Source organism: Mesitornis unicolor, unplaced genomic scaffold, assembly GCF_000695765.1.
Source record: "Mesitornis unicolor isolate BGI_N332 unplaced genomic scaffold, ASM69576v1 scaffold4001, whole genome shotgun sequence".
Classification (NCBI taxonomy): Eukaryota; Metazoa; Chordata; class Aves; order Mesitornithiformes; family Mesitornithidae; genus Mesitornis; species Mesitornis unicolor.
Window position 1 is genome coordinate 55,017 of NW_010165932.1, and position 24,762 is coordinate 79,778.

At 42.7% G+C, this 24,762-nt stretch overlaps 1 protein-coding gene across 1 annotated transcript; it reads right to left on the reverse strand.

Moving 5' to 3' along the window:
• Positions 1-13,834: 13,834 nt before the first annotated feature.
• Positions 13,835-24,401, reverse strand: SUCLG1 (succinate-CoA ligase, alpha subunit; the record flags this gene model as incomplete). The annotated part of the gene is made up of 10 exons (XM_010194802.1): positions 13,835-14,092; positions 15,097-15,285; positions 15,765-15,916; positions 16,526-16,609; positions 18,863-18,920; positions 19,009-19,221; positions 19,726-19,842; positions 20,738-20,841; positions 22,891-22,899; positions 24,329-24,401. Coding segments are annotated over 10 exons (1,026 nt in total), but the record flags the coding sequence as incomplete, so codon positions are not given.
• Positions 24,402-24,762: the final 361 nt, after the last annotated feature.

Sequence of the window (24,762 nt, forward strand, 5' to 3'; positions counted from 1 at the left end):
CTGCACCCTGCTCCGCGAACGCAGCATTTTTAAACTTAACACCTCAGCTCTTCTGCAATGATCATGGATGTAATCCTTCACAATTACCTCAAAGTGGCACTTCTCCCATTCAGATGATTAATCTTCTGCAGGGACTGCCAGGAACACATCAAAGCAGGGCAGGGGGCTGAAAGGAGGGATAAAAGAAAGAGATAACTAAAAGGAAAGAGAATACAAAGGAATTTCTGCACTATCTTCTTTGCCTCCTTGCCTCCCTTATTTTTCCTCTCAGAATTATAAATATTACCCAAAACGTGCAGGTTGTTTAGAGAAAATGCTGAAATCATTTGCAACAGCAAAGGTGATGACTGGGTCCCAGGAAGGTGGAGCATAGGAGTAAAGGACCTTTCTGGGCCACCAAGCTGTGGTTCATGCTACTTTCCACATCACACTGCTTTGGCTTCCTGTCCCTTTCTCTTTTCCCACTGTACAGCAAGCCAGAACGCAAATGATTCCTTCATTTTTCTAGTTTCAGTGTACACATGCCTGGTCACTACACACCCGTCCTTGCATCACTGTTGTCACTTCAGAAGCCAGACATTCCTGGACTTTTTCCTGCATTTGGGTTTTGAGAAGGGTGGTCCTTGGGTCCTTGCTGAATATATCTTTATCCCCCCTGTGCTCTTTGGTCCCCTTCTCTAGTACCAAAGACTTGTCTTCACAATGTAGCTGTGATTTAAACAATAGATATCAGAATCCACTTGCTGTATAAGTTTCTTATATACTGGCAAACGGGAAATCCTCCCTGTTTCTCTGTGAGGTGCCCAGGCAAACTTTTCAAGAATGAAGAGATGTGGCAACAAATAAATCAGGTGCAGAAGTAACAGGAGGAGGTGAAGGGCATTGTGACTCGTTGCTAGGATGACCTGTTGTGACAAATTTACTTCACGTCCCATGACGTGATTGCACACCTGGATAGTCCCTGAAAATTGAGAGTATGGACAGGTCCAGCCCTGCCTAAATCAGACTGTCTGCATGCAGCTGTCCTGGCAGGAAGGAGCACCTATGCCTACAGAGTGACATAGCAGCATGGGACTGATGAGGAATGGAAATTTTAATGCCAAACTGGTCTGAAGCCAGTATGAATTAGCAAGTCCTTACCCAAGACAGGAAGCAGACCACTGATGCAGGCTCTTGTAGAGAAGAGAAAGGTGAACTCTTCCAAAAACGTGTGAAAATCAACCTCAACCAGTGGCCATCCAGTTATCCTATGTCCTGTCTGCTGCAAGGTCCCTTCTTGCTGTGCCAGATTTGGGCACAGAGATAGCCACTTCCTCACTAACTCAGTGTTTGGAAGATTACCAGGTCCCCTGTGCTGCTGAGGGTGCTTCAGCAGACAGAGAAGGTGGTAGGGTCCCACCAGTCCCTCACACTTGGGAAATGAGCTGAAATACGGGACCTCCTGGAACTCATGGTTTCTGGGGAGCTTGGCCCAGGCAGATGGATCACGGCAGGTAAGATAACCTGCTAGGATGTGACCACAACCCTTACTAGCAAATGGTGGGAAATAGCTTTTCTGGTCACTGATGAGGTTCCACTCTGAGCCCAGAACATGTGCAGAGGGCATCGGGGATGACCAGAACATGAGGCCCTCACATTATCTGGGCCTCAGCAGAGGGTGACCACCTGATGGGTTTGCTGAACTGGCTACCTTCATCAAATAAAGAGATATTTTGTCTATTTCTGACCCAGCCCAGCGGTGGACTTCATCCCCTAAACCCCTGAAGTTAATAGGAACATTTCCTGTAACATCAGTTCTTTGGTCCCCTTTGGTCCCTGTATGCACAGCTTGTTTTGTGAAGTGCTGCAGGGTGTAAAACACACAGAGAAAGGGACAAGCCTTTTAACATCTTATTTCTGTCTTCCTGAGGTGTGGAGTTAACCAAATGAAAGAAAAGCCCAGAAATTCACTGGACATACCTTTGCAAGTACCACCTCCAGAGAGGATGGGTCTAGGGAGTAAAACTGGTTCTGAAGCAGAAACACAACTTTCATATTAACTGTGATGGGCAAGAGCAGCAGGATTTTCTTGTGACACAGCTTGAAGATGAGTCACTTCACTTATAGACCAGGCAATGAGCACTGAAGAACAACCAGACTCTACAAAAAGAGGCAGTTCTAGTATCCATACGGACAGAGAGCTTAAAATAACTAAATGGTATTGGGGATGCTTTGGAGCCAGGAGGACAGAGAGCAGAGGAGAGCAGCTACACTTTTAAATAGCAACTTTTTGAAACAAAAGATGCTGCCAGCCTGGGTTTGCTGCAGTCATCCCACAGCTGACCCTGCTGTGAGCAGGGGACTGAGCTGGAGGCTTTCTGAGGTCTCATCCCAACTTGTGTTATCCTATAATCCCCCAGCCACTCACCTCCTGCCATTGGGGTTGCATACATAGCTTGAGTTTCTGTGTGATAAAGTGTTAGCAGGCTTTGGTTAAAGCCTTCCAAGAAGAGTTATCCATGTTACAAATCCTGGCCACTATTTTGCATGCTTTGCAGGCTCGGACAAAACCAAGCACTCATTAGGAGTGAGTGCTGGGGTGACAGATCAAAACCTGCAGAACAGAAATTATTTCACAGGTGTGTGGGTGTGTAAAGCCAGAAAGAACCATCATGGCCATTGAGTGGGACCTCCTGGACACATGGGCCAAAGCGTTTTATCCCATGTTCTGCAGCAAACACTTCTTTGCAATGATCACTTTGCTCATAAATGCAGAAGGATCGCAAACACCTTCAGAAGTTGAGATACTTTAAGATCTTAACCCCTTAAGAGGATGTCAGTGCAGGAAAGAGGCACTGTAATCCTTTTGCAGATCTGGATGCTTGCTTATTAACCACAAAAAGAAAAAGGAGGGCACAACTATGATTTGGGACCTAAAAGAAAAGCCTTTTCTTCCCCAGCCATCCTTGTTCTCTCCACAGAGCTCATAACCTGCAATTAAGCTGGGTCTGGAGTTCACATGAAACCGAAACGAGCTGTAAGACTGACCCAGGCTCAAATAACTTCTAAATCTCTCGGTGATGAAAAGCGACCCAGCATACCCTTTATGTCATAGGCTCAGGAGGAATTTGGAAACACTTCTACCATTTTGCCAGTTGAATAAACAAATTAAGAGCTGGCCATTTGGATTCATATCACAAAAAAGACAGACTGATCACAGCGGTCTGGTGGCACAGACCTCCTCAACAGCAGTAGAGCACAGAAACACAGATGCTGGTCATTTTGGTCAGACAAGCAGCTTTAGAGACAGACAGACCAACCGACTCATAAAGGAGGAAGCTAATTAATGAACGTAGCCTTCTCTGTGCCAAAATTCACACACACGCCTATTACTTTTTAATTCTGTAATGTTAAAAATGGGGTTGAGCTCCAGAGACACTTCTATTTTGGCATCCAGACGCAGGAGTCAGCTGGTTGTCTAAGCTAAGCCTCAATGGAGAGCCAACAGTCAAGTCAGCAACCACCTGATGATGCCAGTTTTGATGTCCCAGGCTGCCCTCCCTGGCCTCCATCTGCTCTCCTTTAGCCCTCTGTAGATGCTGTATCCTATCCACAGGCCCTGTGTGGAAGTTTTGGCTACTTTGCATCTCCATGTTGGAGGCTGAATCCCACTCCTACATTTGGCAAAAGCTGATTTTATGTGCCTGAAACTGGAGCTGAGCAAAACCATTCTCTTCCTCCTCTGTGCCAGCTGTTCACACCATCGGATGTCCCTTCCCCTTCTGCTCCACCTTACTGTCTCCTAAAATCCCATCTAAGGAATCATTTGCTAGCTTGTAATGTTTTTATAGAGCTTTCAGGTTCTTTTTTAGGGGAAAAAATCAATTACTAGGTATGTCACTAATAACCAGGATACCCATATCCTTAATTCCTTATGAGTAGGATTTAAGCTGTCCCATCTGTGGAAGCAGGGGCTCAAATCTAGATATGCAGCTTTAACATTTTGCATGAGAGGGCTTTGCCAGGCCGTAAGAAGGGAAGCAGGGATGGTTTGATGCAAACAGCATGTGAACCAGAGTGAACCAGAGGTCATCAATGGCTCAAAAGAGTCATCGGACTTTGTCACCTTCTGCCCTTTAAGGACTTTCTGCTCCCTGGGTTAATTGGCACTTATTAGCTGTGCTACAGAGCTGCATCTGCAGAGAGCACCATTTTCAAATCCTAAGGCTGGAATTCACTTCTCTGCTCAGAAAAAGAGACACATAATTAAGCGAACAGGATAAAAATACTCACAAATCAAAGGCCAACAAGCTGCTAATCTCACCTTCTCTTTAATCACCTGGTTCATTTAGTGAAGTCAAACTACGCTCTCCCTGGAAAGAGTCCAGGCTGCACGGTCTTTGCAAAATCTCCACAAACTCAAGCTCTCAGAGTGCATCGTGTTGGTATTTCTGCAGCCACATGGGAGCAAGGTGTTTTACAGGCCTGAAAGGAGCCAGAAACTCGGATGTGCTTCTCACATGGGCTCACAGCCAAGAAGAGCCCACCCTACATCACGTTTCCCTCCCCAGGAAATTTCCAGCTAAGCATCCTTTCCAGCTCTGAAAAATTGATGAGGGGGAATTACCAGGCGAGGAGAAAAGCTTTTAAAGTTGCAATGCTATCGCTTCCCCCTGTTACACTGCAGGCACAGAAGCAGGTTAGGAAGCAACAAAGGGCAGATCTCCACCATGCTCCTATGGACCACATGGAAACCATCTCCTGTCACTAGGTAACCCTCAGGCCTGAGGTAGCTCACTCACCTTTCCATTTACTCCATGCTCTGATCCTCTCTGGTAACTCTGGCCAGGATGCTTGATGGCTTCAAAGATGGGAAACTGCTGCAAAGGTCAGAACGGGCCTCAAACCTTCAGCTCTTAACCCTCTAAAAACTGTTTATTTGCTTATGCCTTTGCAAAACGAAACTCTGCAAAACAATTTTATGGCTACATCCATCTCCAGAGTACACAGTGGAGTTCCCCCCGTTTCAGTTTCTAAGCACTTTGGGAGCAGGCAAGTCAGGTTTTCAAGCTTTTCTCCACAGTCCTTGGGTAAGAACTACCAAACTGCCACTCCTGATGAAGATCACAGAGTCACAGAATGGTTTGGGTTGGAGGGGACCTTAAAGCTCATCCAGTCCAGCCCCCCCATGGGCAGGGACACTTCCCACCAGACCAGGCTGCTCAAAGCCCCGTCCAACCTGGCCTTGGACACTGCCAGGAAGGGGACATCCACAATTTCTCTCAGCAACCTGTTCCAGAGTCTCACCACTCTCATAGTAAAGGATTTCTTCCTCATATGTAATATAAACCTACCGTCTTTAGAGTCATCTACGCAGTTTAAAGTCGTTACCCCTTGTCCTATCACTACGCTTCCTGATAAAGAGTCACTCCCCATCTTTCCTGTAGGCCCCTTCAGGAACTAGAAGGCTGCAAAAAGGTGTCCCTGGAGCCTTCTCTTCTCCAGGCTGAACAGCTCCAACTGTCTCAGCCTGGCCTTGTATGGGAGGTGCTTCAGCCCCTGACCATCTCTGTGGCCTCCTCTGGACCTGCTCCAACAGCTCCACGTCCTTATACTGGGGCCCCAGAGCCGGACCCAGCACTGCAGCTGGGGTCTCTTGAGAGCAAAGGGACAGAGTCACCCCCCCTTGCCCTGCTGGCCACACTTCTTTTGATGCAGCCCAGGATGTGGTTGGCCTTCTGGGCTGCAAGTGCACATTGACAGCTCATGGTGAGCTTCTCATCCACCAGCACCCCAAGATGTAGTCACTGCAATAGGCTGGCAACCTCACAGCGACACTTGCCTCCTGGAGCTGGGCATTTAAGGAGCAGAATTAAATGGCAAGGCACACAAGAACTTCAGAGATGGCAGCACAGTTTTGGATTCAAACTTTATGCTGACTTCCTCTAATCCAAACCATCTTCAAGCTTCTGTGTGACTGACATTCAGGTGATCCTTATAGTCAAGAGAAATGAAACAAACCCCAGTTCATTACAGCTATCCTCTGAAAAAAAATAGTTTCAAGCTGTAAATCCCAGCACACAGACTCTAACAACACAAAACCAATCTATCCAGGAGAAGATGTTCTCCCCATCCTGCTAGCGTTATTCACACATTAAATCAGAACTGACAACGCAATCTTTGCAGCTGAGCTGTTCTCATTCTTCTTCTTTTATTATGATGAAATAATTCCCCTTTTTAACAACCTCCACATGTTTGTACTGATGCATTATTGAAGTGACAATGCAGATTCCCAAGAAGATGATCTGTTTGATTTTTTCCAGTAAATAGACAGGATGTTAATGAATTGGAGAAGTATTAAAAATTTGTTTTGCAAAAGGAAGTGTTTTTAACTATATAAACTGCTGCAACAACTATTGATTGTATTTCCACCACAACAAGGCAGGCACAGGCTGATTTATTTCAGCAACCCACCCTAACTATCTAACCAGATTTAATATAGTTGCCATCCCGTGACACAATGATGTATATCTTTGTGGCAATCTAGAAAATAATTTGCAAGGAGGAACAGTTCATTCTTCAGCCATCAGCCATAAAGCTGTCAGGGGAGGGTCTCCAGCGCTGACTGTGGGACAGTGATGTAGCGAGGAGGACTGCAAAACCTCATGGGCTGGGGGGGATCTCAAATTTATGAGCATTTTCAAGAGAATATGGTGTTACTGGTTTTATTTTAACCGTAAACCAGAGGTAACAAAGTCTCCATAAGAATACGTGGTGCTTATAAAACCTCACTCCTGCCTGACAAAAAATTCAAATGAGGCCTTGCTGTGTAAGTTGACAACACAGCATTTAGTTTTCCGGATACAGCGTCCTGACAGCTCTGCAAACACCTTTCCCTTTGGGAACTCAAGGGCAAGGTTAAGGAGAGGAGGGTGGATTTCCCAAAGGAAGAACACCCATGTTCACAGGCTGCCGAGACACAGAAAGTTGTGCAGGATGCCCCAAGACGCCGCCATGGCTCTGCAGGCCCAGCCTCTACTCGCACTCATGGGCTGGCAGGGTTCGGAGGAAGCTCCCACTGGATGAGCAGCCTGTTTTCCACCCAGGCCTCATTAAGTGCCTCACACAAGGGAATTCCTACCTATTTATCACAAGCAGAGCTAATAAATACCTGGACAAGCAATTTTTCAACCTAGACTGCGTTAAATAGGTGAGCTCTAAATACAGACAGCCCCAATTCCCCTCCACCATTCCCCTGCTCTTCTGTCTCTGAGGCTCTCCAACACCTCCCTTTCATGAGGGTTTGGGTTGGTTTATTTTTCTTTCACTTTTTGCACATTGTTATATCACCCCATTCAGGGTATACTGGCTTCTCCACCAAATCTCAAAGTAAATCTGACCCACAGGAGCACTAATGCACCCAGAGATGCTCTGAGCAAACTTGGAGGTGGAAAGTAGTGAGGACAGGAGGTGCAAGTGCCTGCTCCATGCGAATTACGGGCACTGCAGCAGGCTGCTCTAGGGACATACCCATGTTTGCAGCCTCTGAGGATGCCGTATTTACCAGGAGGAAAAAAAAAGAACAAACAACAAGCCCTAAAGTTAACCACAAAACACAGGCCCTGCTGGAAACAAGCTGGGTATATTTTCTTTAGTTGACTGATTCTTGTTTATTTTTTGAAGGCTGCTGCTATAAAATTCACAATCCAATTACAATTTCCAGGCTGAAAGAATGGTTTCTAATTATATTGTTTTCCATCATTGCTAGAATCATTGCAAGAAAGAGCGGATTAATGCTGTATGATTTCATTCCCTATACAAGAATCAGGTATCAGCACGCTCAAATGATTTATAAAAGACACATTAAATAAACTATTAACAGTGTTTTTGCAACAGAAATGGGCTGTACCATAAACAGGACAAATTGAAAAATACAGATTTGCTGCCGTGTTCCAATGCATCAGAAATGAGGATAACACAGCGCATACCAAGTATAAACGGTATAAACTTGAAACTGGAAGGAAAACTCAGGAGACTTTTGAAATGTGGGGCTGGGTTCAGGAGAGCTGGCTTGTCTGGCCAGGCAGAAACTTTCAATGAGACTTTGGGTGAGTCACTTGGCCAAGGGGAGGAGGACCACAGCTCCAGATGAAGCCAGCGTAGGTGTCCTGCCGGTGTAGCTGTGTCCATGCAGGCGTGAACGTGTGTGCCTCGGGTGTCTAAGCTTCTGTTATAATCAGTGGAGATGAAGGATCAAATGGAGATCAATGATCAAACGTGTCTAAGTGACCGTTTCAGAGGTTCTGCTCTCCTTGCCTTCTTTCTCATATGCATTCCCCAAGCGCTCATTGCTGCCATGTGTCTAAACTTTGGGAGATAGATACAGATCTTGCCCCAAATTTCATGTTTCAGGGCAGGAACCAGAGTCTAGGCTGGCATCTATGAAGCTTTGGCTGGATTTACTCCTAATTCATCTATACTGTGGGAAATAAAAAAAAACAACAAATAGTGTCTGTCTTGAACAAACACAACAGTTGCCTACAGAAAGATAAATAAAATATATCCAGTTAAACGAGTGAAATGATTGGACACTCAGCCTCCTGCCTATTGCTTCTCCTCCTCGCAGCTAGAGCCATAGTTAATAGCAAGACTTGCAGCGTGAAAGCAGAACAAGAAAGGAGATGATGACCTTGAGCAAGCCATAGTCCTCGAGGCTGTAAATCCTTCAGAGACGCTTTAGGATGCGGGTGCAGGCACACATCTGTCTCCACATACACAGCAGCTGTTTCCAGACACATCTCCTTGTCCACAAGAGCCCTTGCAGCCTTTCCATGCGGGGGCTGACACCAAAGACCCCAGTCCAAATTGGTCCCATCCTACAGCTCACAGAGAAGCAGGACTGGTCCAGTGGTGCTGCTCACCCATTGCCCTGGGCACCTTCAGCGTTACAGAGCCTGGTGGACACAGCAGCCTGGAAGATGCTTTTCTTCCAAGGAGCCCAGTGTCCTCCTGCTCCTCTCCAGGGAGTCAGCAGCTGGTGACTATTTTGTAGGGTTTCTTTATTAGACACTGGTTGGATTTTCTTTTTTCCTGTTGTAAATAAAAATTTCCTTTTAGGCCTGACAATTCATTTCTCGCCTTAAAACACCCTACCTCTTCTCCTTCTCTTCTGCCCTCTCTTCAACCCAGCTGAATAAAAGCAAAGTCAGAATTGCTAAGCCCCTTGAAGAAACAGCCTAAGCTGTTTCTTTCCTATTTCAAAATGAAGATGGGTATTTCTCCAGGGCAGGTCCCGTTTAACTGCCAAAGCCAAGCAGTTCAGACAAGATTACTCACACCAGCTCAAAAAACAAGAAGTTTCAACATCACAGGCGTGCTGAGACCACGGGGAGGAAAAACCAGCGAGATTCTTTACCACCTCTCTCCAAATTACACAAAAGGATATGATCATAAATCAATATAACATCCTGAAAGAATGAAGTCGAAGTGTTTTGTTTTCATCTTCTATTTCCGCAGCACATTTTGAGCCCCTGAGTTCAGAGCAAGAACCAAAACCACGTTTTAGTGTCAAAACCTGCCACCTAGAGAGCAAAACTGCAAACGAAAGAAACAGGTTTGTAAGCTGTTATTTTATAGCAACTATCTCCTAACATTACGGATGTGCTGAAAACTATAAATATGCTGTGCTGCCTTTTACAGCAACTAAACAGATTTTAAAAGACTCTTAATTATGTATCTGCACAGCACAGACATCGTTATAGGCTACTGCGCCTACTCCCAGCGCACACACTGCTGTGTGTGGCTCCGTGATTATAGGAGAGAAAAACGTATTTTTTCTCCCAGTTCTATAAATTTCTGTAGTTTGTGTAAGCAAAGAGCAATCTCTTTGCTTTTCTTTTGAGAACATGGAACTGTCACAGAAAGGAAATCAGGTTTTAATGAGAAGTTTTGGGTGCTTTGAGTGGCAGCAAACTGTCTGGGTCCGAGTCTAGTTAGTGAGCTATGGATGCTCAGCAGGTCCAACAAATACCAGGCTGAAGGCATTTTCCAAAATTGTAAACTTTGATTCCGGGTAGATTCAACATTAAACCATATTCTGACAGATATGAGGAAAGGGAATATATCGAAGTAACTTCTCCTAAAAATGGTACCTATCGGGTTGTAATTCCTGTACAAAACATCTCCATAACATATTCAGTCACAGGGATCCCGTGCTTCATTACACAGACCAGTTAGGACGGGAGAAAAGGCAGATGAGCCATTGCTATAAATTAAGAATAACGCATTACTTACTCTTAATTGTGAATTACTTCACTGGGTTTCCATTACCACCCATCTCCATCAATGCTCTGTGATGGGTTCTCAGTGCTTTGGGCTGCACAGAGCAAAAGTTGGACGCAAGGTAAAGAGCAATTCCCATAGGTGCTGCCGCCTATAGCAACTCGGGTGTGAAACACCCTGGATCTGCTGCCTGCCAGGTGTCCACAGTGGAACAAATCCTCGGGAAATCACCAGCGGGATCCTCCCCGTATTATCAGACTTACAGCCCCTCTTACAAAAAGGGTTTATCTAATCCTGACCAGTGACAGGCAGCGGGAAAGGGAGGGGAAAAGTGATGCTAAATTGATTAAACTATTGCATTAGTGCAGGTCATGCTTAATTCCACAGTTTCAACACAATTAAGAGCATGGGAATCAGAAGTCAGCCCCCGCTTTGAAGCCATGGGCACAGAAGCCAGTCCCTGAGGTTCCTCTTGAAACCACTGTTAACGTTTCTCAGAGCTCAGATCCTGGCATTTTCTGGCCCAATTTGCTCTGCCTCCACCCCTCACTTCGCTGCTACCAGAGGATCCAACTCCTTGACCTGCAGGGGACCAGTACCGAAATCTGAGGGCAGGTCAGTCACTGCCCCAGGCTGAAGGACAACGTGACTTTGTAGGCACTTCCAGTCTCCCAAATTAGCAGCCTTCTGCGAGAGCACAGCCTCTAATCCACTTGTCACCAGTGAGACCCATTAGTGAGTGCTCCTCTCTTCACCTTAAAGCTTGAAATCTGCCGTTTGATCTGGGAAGAATTAAGTTGCATCTTCAGTTCAACTAAAGCCACCTCGACCGTCTCAATACAGCAGCCAACCACTTTTAATTGGTGCTGCGCTAGGGTCCTGCAGCGTTTCAATCTGCCACAAATGGGAGCAGGTAAGGGAGAGGATAAGAAGTAGCACATCAAAAAAATGGGACAACTTGAGGAACTGTGGTGAACCTCAGAAACTATGATAATAGCTACTGAGAAATCCAGCACTAGTCACCTTGGTAATCCCAAAAGGTTTTAAGAACATCTTGACGCCGGAGCACAGAGCTCGACATTTCAGCAACCTCTCCTGCCCTCTCCACACAGAGGAGACCTTATTTAAACCAAATGGATTTGCATCAATGTTTCCTCCTGTTTTCATTGGTGAGCTTCAATAAAGTGAATCTTAAGAAATCCCCTTGCTAGAATCTTGCGCCAGAGCATCATTTTTAAGTACAAAAGTACAGAGAGTAACTTACCACTCTCTGCCCCCAAAATACTACAGAACAAAACATTCACCCTGGAAAACAGCGTAAACACAGAAGAAAAAAAAACCAGGCATTAATACATTCTAAAAACCACAAAAGGCATCGTATTCATTAGGTGTGACAGACGTCTAATCAACCTCAAGAAAAATTACTAACATCATCAACTCAAGGAGCACCTACCAGAGAGAGCTCCAGGTGTCGTTCAAAGACAAATATTGCCCAATAAGAGGAAAAAAACCACACGAAGGGGATCTGCATTCTCTTTTTGTTCAAGAAAACCAGCGTGGCAATGGATTTCCTTGACCAAAATGGACATCTAGAATTTAACCCTCAACAGCGCAAGTGATTTATGGACGGACACCATTGCCAAGCCTAGAGCAAGAGAAAAAAAGGACTATTTGATAAAACTTAACAAGAACTCACACAGTAACATTAGCAATGTTACTTGCACATAAAAACTACTTATTAAGTTATAAGGCAGCAATGAATTTAAGGCTTAACACTAGGCTCAGCTTTTGCCTTTAAAAAAATAAAGAAATTAACAATTTTCCAGGTCAGATTACTTGAAATATTTATTCACAAGTACATAGGGTATTAAATGGATAGGACTATATTTCCCAATGAGACAATATCACAAGCAATGTAAGAGGCTCTGATAACTTTCAAGGGCACATCTGTAGGCAGCAAGAGAAAACTAAGCCCTTCTATCAGACAAGGTCAGGTTTCTTCCTCATCCTTGGGTGCCTCTGAAAGAGCTTTCACGGAGCAATCCCTAAGAGGAAACTTGAGGAAACCTCAATCATCCTGGAAGCTGTCTGTTATAACACTGGTGGCAATGATGACATTGAGACAGTCCATCAAGAAGCATTACCCATCCCAAAATTCATGTTGTGGAGAAGCCCATCACAAGAAGTTACTTTGATCAGCAGGCTCGTAAGAAGATAGACTGCAATATCCTGGCATTCACTGGTGAAGGATGGCACTCTTACACAGACTGGGACATTTTAGTGCTGGTATTTCTCAAGTTAAAGGGCATGGTTTGGTCTTTGTGCTCCAGATTAAATCAGGCACCACCAGAAAACTGAGCAGATGTAGTAAGAAAATTCCTACCTGTTGTCATAGGCTTTATCAAATGATTTACCACTCAACATTGCTTTCTGTCGTCCAGTGACATGATGTCAGGTTCATTTTAGTAAATCATACCGAGGTGAGTAACACAGCATCTGGTCTCTATGTCCTAAAGCCTGTCTCATCTGACTGATGCCTGACCATATATGAAGCATATTAATGCACATGCAGTGCAGTGGAGATGTGACCTGTGCTTTTATGCATTTTGTCAGGGCTTAGCTCTAGGATCCGTAAATGTCAGCATGAAGGTACCTGCCTGCTGCTTGCATTAGGAAGAGAAATCCCACAGGCATTTGAGTAAGAAAACTAAGAACAGTTGCAAACAAATAACGACACAGTTTCTCATAACAGCACCTTTATGGAACACAAGGTTAGCTTTAGACAAGTGTCAGATTACATGAATTTTCAATCCTCTATAAATAAAGCAATCTCGGGTTTAATCCGTCTTGATAAAACATACAGCACTCATTTATAGGCACGGTGCTTGGGCTATTTTCAAAGTAAAAAAAAAAAAAGGGCTTTCCATTACAGTGCTGGGAGTGGTTAACAAGAAAAATACCTTATTACATTCTGTTCCAGAGAATAGGAATTCTCCTCCAGTATGTCCTGATGTTATTAGGATTTCAGAACACACAAGCAATGCAACCCTAGTTAAGATACAGAGGAAATGAAGGTAAGGTAAGCTAAAGACCAAATCATTTCCATAGTTACAGACAATTTTGAATATATATTTGTATTGGAAATAACCTAGATTCATTTTAGTGCATAAAAATTCCATCTCTCCACACAACAAACAGAATTCCTTGCCAGCAGAGGACTACACTGTGCACGGCTCAGCCTTGAAAAGGAAGTCTGGATTGCAGCCATATCCAGCTACGTGGATCAACAAGAAACCCCTTCAGATCCAGCAGCTTTGGTTTAATGGACGGAAGCTTTGGCCTGTTGTTCAAACAAACATACTCACCAGCAACGAACAAGTAAGACTGGATTTTTTTTAAATAAAGCAAAGTGTGATATGTGCATAAAGTCAGTGCCTTGATCCTTAAAGGCATCTCTACAAGCAACTTTACCTTAAAATGGGCAGTGCTTAAGTTACAAAAGATTCAGACCTTCAAGGCTGATTATTTTGTTTACGATGGTTGAAGAAACAGCTCTGCTTCAGGAATTCAAAAGTTGAATCAGATTTAGTAGTAGATTTATTAATGTGCTGTGATTTACAATGAGGTGATAATGTCTGAACCAAGGAGACATCAAAACAGGTTTAGCCAGGAGGTTTATGGCTTCCAAGTCAAATTCACAGACCAGTGTCAGTCATTTGGGCAACTGAAGATTAGCAGACGAAAGATAAGCGGAGGCTGGGTGCTGCACTGAGGTTTTGGTGACCGTATTCCAAAGTGTCTTCTCTTACAGCAATTTCCTCTTCTCAAACTCCTGCAAACAGCACACAGACATTACCAGTGGGGAAAAACAATGAAAACACTTCTATTACTATTTTATTTTATATTACTTCATATTTATCTTAGCAAATCTGTTTTTAGGAATTAAAAACTAGAATTAAAAATTAAAATTTAAAATGCCCAATGTAAGTAAGTTAGGGGAAAGAAGAATAAGTACTCTCCCACCTCACATTAACAAACCAGCTACACGAAACCAGCAGTGCCAGACTGTGGTCAGTGCACAGCACTCAGACTGCAACGCTTTCGAGGAACCATCTGCTCCAGGCACAGCAGAACAGCCTCAAAAAACACTAATTCTGCGTAAGAACTGCAGCAGAATCCCTACACTAAAGGATTCAAGGCAGGGAAGCAATGAAGTAAGATTTGCATTTTAGTAAAGGGATAAAACCACAAGAGAAGAAGAGAAGATTCCCACAGCAGCCTGTGAAGATGCAGTCACCATAGGAAAAACAAAAAAATACCTAGCACAGCTGAATTATGCATTTTCTGTAGCTGGGAATCAATGCCTTTTTTTGGACATAAATTAAGAAAAATGCAAATATTCCTACCCCATACAAAGTTTTTCAGCTGTACGCATTCAACCATAATTCTGAATTAGTACTTAACACAGACAGACTTATGTGCCAAGGCTTTCTCTCCTCAAATACCCTACTTTCAAAGAATGTTTTCATATTTTAAATTAATTCAGGTTCTTCGCATGCAGAAAACACAGTTCAACAAGTAACTACACTTAAAAGCAAAATGTAATCTCCTCTCTATTTTGCTATGTTTACTTTTATAGAAAGGCAACATTACATAAACTACGTGCACGTATTATCTAAGTAGTAACTGCAGCTTGTTCAGTCAATAGAGTTCTTATGTTCAACCAAGTTCAGAGCAACACAATATTTGGGTAAGAGATGTGCTCCCAACTCGTACTCCCTCAAAAGTAACTTCTTGCTCTGGATGAGTAAATATATGAATTTCCAAGTAACAAACCTTGTAGATGGTGCTACCCAGCTGAGCAGGAGACATGCTGACGACAACCCCGGCGCTCTGCAGAGCAGCTATCTTCTCCTTAGCTCCACCCTTTCCCCCAGCAATGATTGCTCCAGCGTGACCCATCCTCCTGCCTGGAGGAGCGGTCAGACCAGCGATGAATGACACTACCGGCTTGGCATCTGGACCCTGCGAAGAATTAAAAGATACAATTTCACGTGTGGGTGAGCGAGGTGAACAGGAATTCCAGATTTCATTTTATTTTGTTTATCAATCAACTAGCCAGGCAATGATATTAAACAGCTAGAAACCTCAGACCACACAAAACCAAGAGACTGAAGAGTGGAGAATACTTTCTCTCCTGATAAGCATCATAAACCAGAAGCAGTCAGAAACTTAAAAACATCTCTCTACAGAGCCATGTGTATTACAAAAATCGTAAAGTTCACTACAAATTTCATTACAGGACTAAAAATCTAAAAGTTAACATTGCTTTCCTGATAGATTTACTCTGAATAAAGCTTCTAATTTCAACTCTTTAATAAAAGTATGACTGTTTAGGTTTTTTTGTAAATAGAGATTAGAGATTGAACTGAGTTTTCCTTGACATGGCAATAGAAGACAGCAAACTACCAAGGCGTATGGAAGCAAGCTGGTTAAAGACTTACAGCATTATTTGCCTTCAAGAACGCTGCTGCATCTTCTTCAGCATTTCCTCCGATCTCCCCAATCAATATGATCCCCTCAGTATGAGGATCCTTCAGAAAGACATCAAGGCAGTCAATAAAATTAGTTCCATTGAAGGGATCGCCTCCAATTCCTGAAAAAAAAAAATTAAAACCACAAAAATAGAACTAACTCAAGACAATGATACTGCATTTGCGATAAAAGTTTCAAATTTCAGCACAAAGAGCATTCCCAAAGGTCCATATGAGAGGCAGCTCTGAAGGCTCTTCCCAAATCAGTGTGCCAAATTCCTGCTCCAAGTATCTCCCCTACAATTTACAGAAGGTTTTGATATCTGAACGATCACCTTTCAAACGATAAGCAAAATATTATGCCTTATATAGAGGCTCTGTATAAGACACAGCAGGACCAATACCCCAGAGATCTAGAATTTTGTTGTAAGAAAACTGAATTTACTTAACTATCCCTTTATAATATCAAAACTTCTTGGGGAAATTTGTTTCCAATTTGACAGAATATTTGCTGACAGTTCTCCACTCAAAGCTGGTCTTTAGACTATTATTAATCTGATGTGGAAAAGACAATAAAGAAGGGTTAGAGACTTCACTGCACATAGGGATCTCATTTCTCAACATAACTGCAATTCAGCAAATTCTTGGAAAAATAAATTACTTTGGATTTCATCTTGTAAAGAAAAAGCAGATTAGTTGAGGTGCAACAGGCTGCTTCTGAGGACACCTACCAACGCAGAAAGACTGCCCCAATCCAACCTGTGTTGTCTGATGAACAGCTTCGTATGTCAGGGTTCCAGATCTCGACACAATACCTTTAGGAGAGAAAAGGAGATAAGCTCAACGCTAACACAGCTAACCAAGGGCAGCTGGGCTTACACTCATGAAAACCACCTTAATAAACTGAACATGAGATGCCAGGTTTTAGAGCTATCCTCGCCAAAACATGAAAACTCTATACAAGATTCTACCTGTACTATTTCTTGGTTGGCATTTTTTGACACTTAATTGTCAACAGACTAAACCTGCCCAGAAAGTCAGTCTCTGGCTGAGACAGCATTCCTCACACTACAGCTTTTACCAGGAAAGAAAACTAAAAACAAATAGACGAATGCACTTCTTATCTTGTATGTGAGCAGCTGATGCACTGAACTTGAAACAGAGTTGCAGCTCAACATTTAATAGAAGAATTTATATTAATCACATCTCCAGTATGGCCAGGCACACAAGAGATTGCCCAGAACGGAAATATGCTGCACAAATGCAAGTTATCACTATTAAGGTATTTGTTGCTGCAGCTCACTGCTCTGCAACACACATTGAGCACTTGGAGAGACCACAACCCTAGTTTTAAACTCAGGATGGAAGGTAATAAAGAGCCTAGATCAGGGACAAAATGTTTACATTGTTTTGGTTCATTTTTCCAAGTCAAGATTTCTGTTAATACTGCAAGAGGGAAGGTTTCCAGGAAAAACAGACATCATCTACCATGTACTTCAAGCCATCTAACAGGAACATAAGTATATTGCATGAACAGCGGAAAAACTGCACCACTAGACTACTAACTTTAGTCTTATCAACTGTTTATGCTGGTGGACAGCGCAGATGTCTACTAGCAAAGGCTTTTTTTTATTGCCATGTTTGCAAAGGGCTTCCTGTTTACTATTAAGATCAAACTGCCCCACAGAAGCTACAGATAAAGGTCCAAAGATTGTGGCTATTTTTACAGCTTGCATCCCAAGATTAGGAAATGAATCTTGGACACCTCATGGTAATAGAAAGCTGGGGAGCATATCACCAAAGGTCATTGTGTTAGATGAAGCTAAGAGGATAGCACAGTTACATTTTTATTCCCTGGTCCTTGGATCACCACTGAAAACGTTTCCAGCAATGGAGCAGCAATTGGATTCAAGATTTAAAAGGTTTTTTGCACTTGATGTGCCTTGCATTCAGGCATCCCAACATTTTGTGCCTACAAGAAATTTCTTGGAGATATTTAGAAAATCTTAACAGAACTTTGATTCAGAAGGGAGCTCAGGGCCATATTGGTTGATGCTGCCTTTTACAGTCATAGAGCAAAGCCTTGACGGTATCTGCAAAGGGGATAATTGCAGTCATTCGATATTTCAGGTTCACGGGTACTTCTGAACGCAGGAGGTGTGACACGAGTGTGAACGCATCCTCCAGCATCCACTAGGTACAGCCTACTTCTACAGTCAGTCAGAAGTGCTTAAGTAGCAGAAATAGTTTCTCACATTAGAAAAACTAAACCAAGTCCACGTAGCTCAAGAGCACTGAACTGATTTTCCCCACAGTAAACACACTTTTCAAAGAAAAATGGTAATGTTGCTGAAAGAAAACAGTGGCGTATGTCATCTACAACACTTCTGGAGCTCTGGTACAAAGATGTATTTTGGAAGAGTTTTCTTCATAGCTCCTGAACAGCATAATTTTTTAAGTAATCAAGTTATTCTTTCTATAGTTCAGTACAAGGAAACAACAGAAGTCAGGACAAGAGGCTTGCATGCAACAAGGTGTGTAACTAACATATGATTATGATCAAGTCCCTGCCCTTAATTCCACTGTCTGAGAAGTGGGTGTATTTGTCACTTCCACTCAGCATGGTGTAATTGTCTAAATTACCACATTAAAAACTTGCCTGTCCTCTCTTCTCTTTGCTATACTACTGAGCTCACTATAGGTGTACGATTCCAGTCCTCAGGAGCCAAGCTGTTGGTAGGAATAGTGCTGGAGATTTTAGTGCTCTCAAATCCCAAGACAAAAGCAAGTATCCTCAAAGGAGAGTGTTAAGGAAACTACGTCAATCACATTACCTAAGGAAACTTCAAGTTGCTTTGCTTCTACCATCAGTACTCAGTCATATAGTATGGTAGACCGGTTGATTTTGGCTGTCAGGATTGATAATGGCAAAGTTCACTTAAACTGAAGGACAGACAAGCTGTTATATAGCATGTCAGCTGTCTTCAGGGCAGTGACTGCCTCATCAATAAGAGCACTAGACTACCAAACTTTAGTTTTAGATGATGCATAAATATTCAAAAACTCACCAATTCTTCCCTTCTTGTGAATGTGACCAGGCATGATACCAATTTTACATTCTCCAGGCTAAGGCAAGAGTGGGAGAAGTCAGATGGAACATTCAAACCATCGCTACGAATGGTTCAGCCTCGGAGCAAATCCAGAAGTCACTTACATTGATGACTCCAGGGCAGTTGGGGCCCACTAGCCGAGTCTTATCCTGCCGAAGCAGTCTGTGTTTAACCCGAACCATGTCCTGCTGGGGAATACCTTCAGTAATGCATACAACTAAGGGCATTTCTGCATCGATTGCTTCGTTGATGGCAGCAGCAGCAAACGGAGGAGGGACATATATAACAGTGGCAGAAGCACCAGTTTGTTCTTTGGCCTACAATGGACATAACAAAAGATATCAAGGATTTAGTGAGGTGGAAGAGAACATTTGACAACTAATCATTTAAAATATGTCCATTCACTGGCAGAAATGAAGCGAATGGACATACGCATTAATTTATTATATCAAAGGGAGCGTTAAATTCACTGAAGACAGGACACATACAGCACAACTAGGGAACCGAGAACTAAGCACTGCCCCATGAACACCATCATAAATACTCTTAGATTACGGTTTGCTAAAAATTCATCATACACACCAGAATCAACCAGAAACTAGCTGAACCCATAAAGTAAGTGTATCCAGGCTCTGTGAACTTTGCAGTGGAAGCCAAACTCATGCTTGACCACAATGAATGCTCCCTCTTTTACAAGGTTTCTATTTCATTCCTTGCACAGTGACACCCATGGCTGAAACATCTGTCTTTTCAGTGTAATGAAATAAGGAACCCTTCAGCAGCATTAAAGTGTCTGCCCTCTAGTCATTGCTGCATATTACCTCCTTCACGGAATTAAACACAGGCAGACCCAGATGAGTTTTTCCCCCTTTCCCTGGAGAAATTCCTCCAACTAGATTGGTGCCATAGTCCAATGCCTGCTGACTGTGAAAGGTGCCCTGTGAGAGAGAAAATAAGTAAAGTTAAAAGGCATGTAATAGCAAATAAAGTGAACCAAAAGAAGTTGATGTTATCTATAATTCTGAAAGCAATTTACTGCACTTCAGTTTGCAATGAAGAGAAAAGTTTTCACTACATATATTCAAACAGCTATTTTGAAGAGTGCATCAACATGTTTTAAATGGATCGAAAATATGCTGTGCTTTTTCTTTTATATCAGAGCACTGTGGTCACACACTAAAGCCTATTTTGCTGTGTACTGCTAATACACCTGCAGACATAGCAGCCACATTTTATTTTCCACATCAAGTCTGACAGATAGCAAACACTATAATGAAATAGAAGAAATCGGCATTCTCATCCACGACTAGCTGACAGTTCTAGCAAAAGCAGTCTTCTCTCCTTGCAAGCGTGCAAAAGAGTGAATGTGAGAAAATTATTAAATATCCTGAAATAAAAACAGAAATTCAATTCACAGGCATTGACATTCAAAGGCATTTGTGAAAGAAGCACTTCTGAAACAGTAAAGTTTTTGTAGCTCTTTGCAAATCTCTCTTTATAAAGAAACCCTTTCAGCTGTATACAAGAAAAAGGCTTAAGACCAAAACCACCAACAAAGATCAAAGGTAATATGATAGAGAGGACTCAAAACCAAGTTTTAAGCTTATGCATGAGTGAATAAAAATATCTAGTCTACTGAACTTCAGAAAAAAAAGTCTATTTGGACCAAAGAAAGCTAACTACAGTGCTGGAGGGACATTCCTGGTCATGAAGCCCACCTCCTACCAATGCAGTCAAAGCCAGTATATAATGCCCTCGATATGTTATTATGGGTTTTGGCCAACTAACTTCCTGAACTGAAAGGGTGGTAGAAGAAATAGTTCACATACGTACCTGTTTGCCTGTAAAACCCTGACAGATAACCTTGGTATTTTTGTTAATATACAGATTCTTCCTTGATGCCGAGTAGGAGCAGTGCCGTACTCCATTCTGCTGCACTAGAGGAAAAAAGAAGAGAGGACAAACCATTAATCTACTGCTTTGTTAGAATCTAAGTCAAAATATATTGTATCAAGTAAGTACATATGTATTAATGCTTATATCAAAAAATTAACTGATCCAGTAGTTCATGTTTTCAAAAAGCAGCTCTTAAAGTTGTAAGTGTTTAGGACTTGTTATTCTAAGATATCAAACACCTGTAGTTCAGTCTACCCGTCACTGTGATTACTCAGTTTGCCAAGAATCAGGGTAGGTATTTTATGTTACTATCAATATCTTTAGCTCTTTTAAAACTTTACCACTTCAGATTTGAGGAAGTAAAAACTGAAGTTGAAATTAAAATACGAGATTCTGAATCACGGTCCCTGGACTGTTCCACACACTTGCTCGGGCACGTCTGAACAAGGGAGAGATTTCTCTCTTTCTTTTTCTATTTTTAGAAAGGAAGCAAAAGCTATTAAGTGGAAAAAAGAAAAAAGTATTCTTCGTTATAAACTGCTAATGCACAGAATTTATTGAGATGCTTTATTAACATCTTTAATAACACAACTTCTACAGGGTGATTAAAAAAGTGCAGAAAATTTAAGATCTATGTATAAAGACATTTCTATCACAGAAGTGCCATTCTGTAAGTTGTGGCATTTCATCTTCAGACCAACATGAAGTAAAATTCAGCTAGATTTTAAAGAGAAACGTACAGACTAACATGCAGTTATCTTGTAAGAAAAGTGGTAAAAGTGCATGTCAACATATTGACCATTAGTGTTTTAACCTAAATCTCATCTTTATCCACACGTACTTTTACAAAACCTTTTACACCAAGGAGAAATACAAAGCAGTAATAGTCAAAATACATCTGAAGCCAAGATTCAATGACTAAGGTTGTAGGTTTGACTGTGGAAGGGTAGAGGAAAGCTTTGCTGATCAACTGCCACAGCTACAGAAGACAGCACAGCATGGTCTTCGTGTTTGGCCAAGTCTCAGTCCATCTGAGCCAAATTATTCAGGCAACCCCTCACGGGCATGGGATTCAACTGGGTGAAACCCATCCCTAAGAAAAGCAGAGGATGATACCCCTGAGAAGAAGCAGTTGCAGCCATAGACATAGGATGGTTTGGGTTGGAAGGGACCTTAAAGCTCATCCAGTCCAACCCCTGCCATGGGCAGGGGCACCCTCCACCAGACCAGGCTGCCCAAAACCCCATCCGACAGTTCTCACCAGACCAGGCTGCCCAAAACCCCATCCAACCTGGCCTTGAACACTGCCAGAGAGGGGGCATCCACAACTTCCCTGGGCAACCGGGGCCAGGGTCTCACCACCCTCACAGTAAAGAATTTCTTCCTAGTATCTAGTCTAAATCTACCCTCCTTTCAATTATGCCTTGTCCTATCACTACCTGCCCTTGTAAAAAGTCCCTCCCCATCTTTCCTGTAGGTTCCCTTTAAGTACTGGAAGGTTGCTATAACGTCCCTCCAGAGCCTTCTCTTCTCCAGACTGAACAGCCCCAACTCTCTCAGCCTGGCCTTGCAGGGGAGGTGCTCCAGCCCCTGATCATCTTTGTGGCCTCCTCTGGACCTGCTTCAACAGCTCCATGCCCTTATGCTGGGGGCTCCTAGAGCTGGACACAAAACTCCCGGTGGGGTCTCACGAGAGCTATGACCTACCACCACCAATGCCTTGTGGAGAATGGTCTGGGCTTCCAGAAGTGTGGGAGTGCCTGTTCTGAAAGCCCTCTGATGGGCCTGCGAGGGTAAAGAATAAAGAGGCAACACAAAACTAATTCAAATCTACGTTTTACATGTATTGTCTGTGTTACAACACTGACAAATCCACCCACAAAATAAGAGAGTGCTGCTTGCACACAGCATGCACTCAGTACCTTCAGTATTTTGCGGGGGAGGAGGTAAAAGGAAACCAAAAACCCCAAACTTTTGACAAATAGTCACTTCTTTATTTTATATATATATACACATATAAAAGCAATTCTACAGTTCCACCTCAGCTGTCCATTCCATTCCAATCTATTTTCAGATATTTATACCCTTGCACAAAAATGCTTTTGAAAGTTTAAGTTTGTCAATTCTCAGTCTTGAGAAGTTTATATAGGTATATTTTTCAAAGATAACAAGGTTTTGGCATTTTCCACACTATCAAAGTAGAAAAATACATATAGATTTATTTTTATGCACTGATAACTACAATCCAGCTTAAATCCCAAGCTTTGTATGGATGGATTTGCTCTTGAAAACTGTGCTTCTTACATGACGGAAGAGCCCTGGTTCAGAGAAAATACAGCCGAGTCAAAAAAGCCTGGCCAGAGGCTTGAGCCATTTGCTGCCTTCAGAGAGAAGCAGCTTAGCATAGGCACGTGTCTGGGGAGCGATACATTTTGGGAAAAAAAAATACATTAAAGAAAATCACCTTATACTTTCTGAGCTGAAAATGAGTTGTGGTGGGTTTTTAAGCTGCCATGGCACAGCTCTGTATTTCTCCCCACGGCCTTGTCTGAAGCAGTGAAGTTTGCTCCCAGCTATCAGCACATCACTCAAGATGAGGTTCTGCTACACGTGGCATGAACAGCGAGCCCTGGGTGCAAACGGCTGGCAATTTCAATAGTTAAGACGGATATAAGATGAGAAAGAAACAGGTGGAAAATCAAAATGGCACACGCCTAAGTTCACAGCAGGTAAGGGTCAGAAATAGAATCCAAGTCTCAATTTCCACTAAGTCCTTCATTCACCACCTCGTACCGCTTCACAACCTCCACTGCCTGCTTAGGTAACGGCTTTTACTAGAACAAATGAGGGTGCCCGAGTGTAAACGCTTGTTTCTTCAAGAAGACAGGACAAAAAAACTCTCTTCTGGTTTCTAGAATTCAGCCATGAGCTAGTAAAGGCCACATTCACTGACGATGCTATTTTAATGCACACGTCTACATTACAGGCCAAGTTACAAAGGTGCAGGCTTCAGATGAAGCCCTAGAGCATCAGGATGAGTCTTATCAAATCCAGATCTTAACAAAAGCATGCTAAACTGCTGTGTTTTGTATAATCAGAGGTCTAACATAACATTACTGTGTCCAACAAAGACCTTTTGAAAAGAGCATTAAAGCTAATATTAAAATAATAGATCCTCTTTCCCAAGCAACCCCTTCCACTTCTGCCCCGTCCCTGTCCTGTTTTACATAGTTTGTGGTTTAAAAAAAGGAAGGAAAAAAGTGATGCAAATCACAGGACACATTTATTTTGGTTTTCCAGTACTTCAGCTTCTGCATAGCTAAAGAAATGTACTGTGGCAAGAAGCTATTCCAGTCCATTGTACAGGACAACCCAAGTAGTTATGAAAAGTACCCAAGTACCAAAACCCTGCTGTTGCAGGACAGATTTGAAAAGGAAGATCTACATTCAGCAGAAGGGCATAAGCCTGTATATACAATATCAGTAGTTTTACAGTAAAGAAACCTTACTAGAAACCAAGAGACAGACTTCTTTCCAACACACGCGCTGCTGTTACTCCTGCATTGCCAGGGAGTAAAGCCCCGGCTGAGTCCAGAAGTCTCTGCAGTCCCAGTAACACAACAACCCAGTCACATCACTCCTTAAACAAAAACTCACCATCTGTAGACTTGAGCAGGGCTTTAAGCTCCCTCGTGTATTACAGAGCCTTTCTAGAAAAATCCACAATTATTCACTGTGAAGTCCAGACATGAATTTAAGTATCAAAAAGAAAAATGACCCCTTTGCAAGATATCTTAAAGCACACATTAAATGTAAATATTGTTTCCACTGGGCTTTCAGGCACACACTGACCCGTGACACCTCCCAAACACAAATCTCATTCAAAATGATACAACCCAAGCTACATTTGCCCAGCTAGCTGCAAGTACAAACACCAAGGGCTACATCTCTTCCTCACTCGA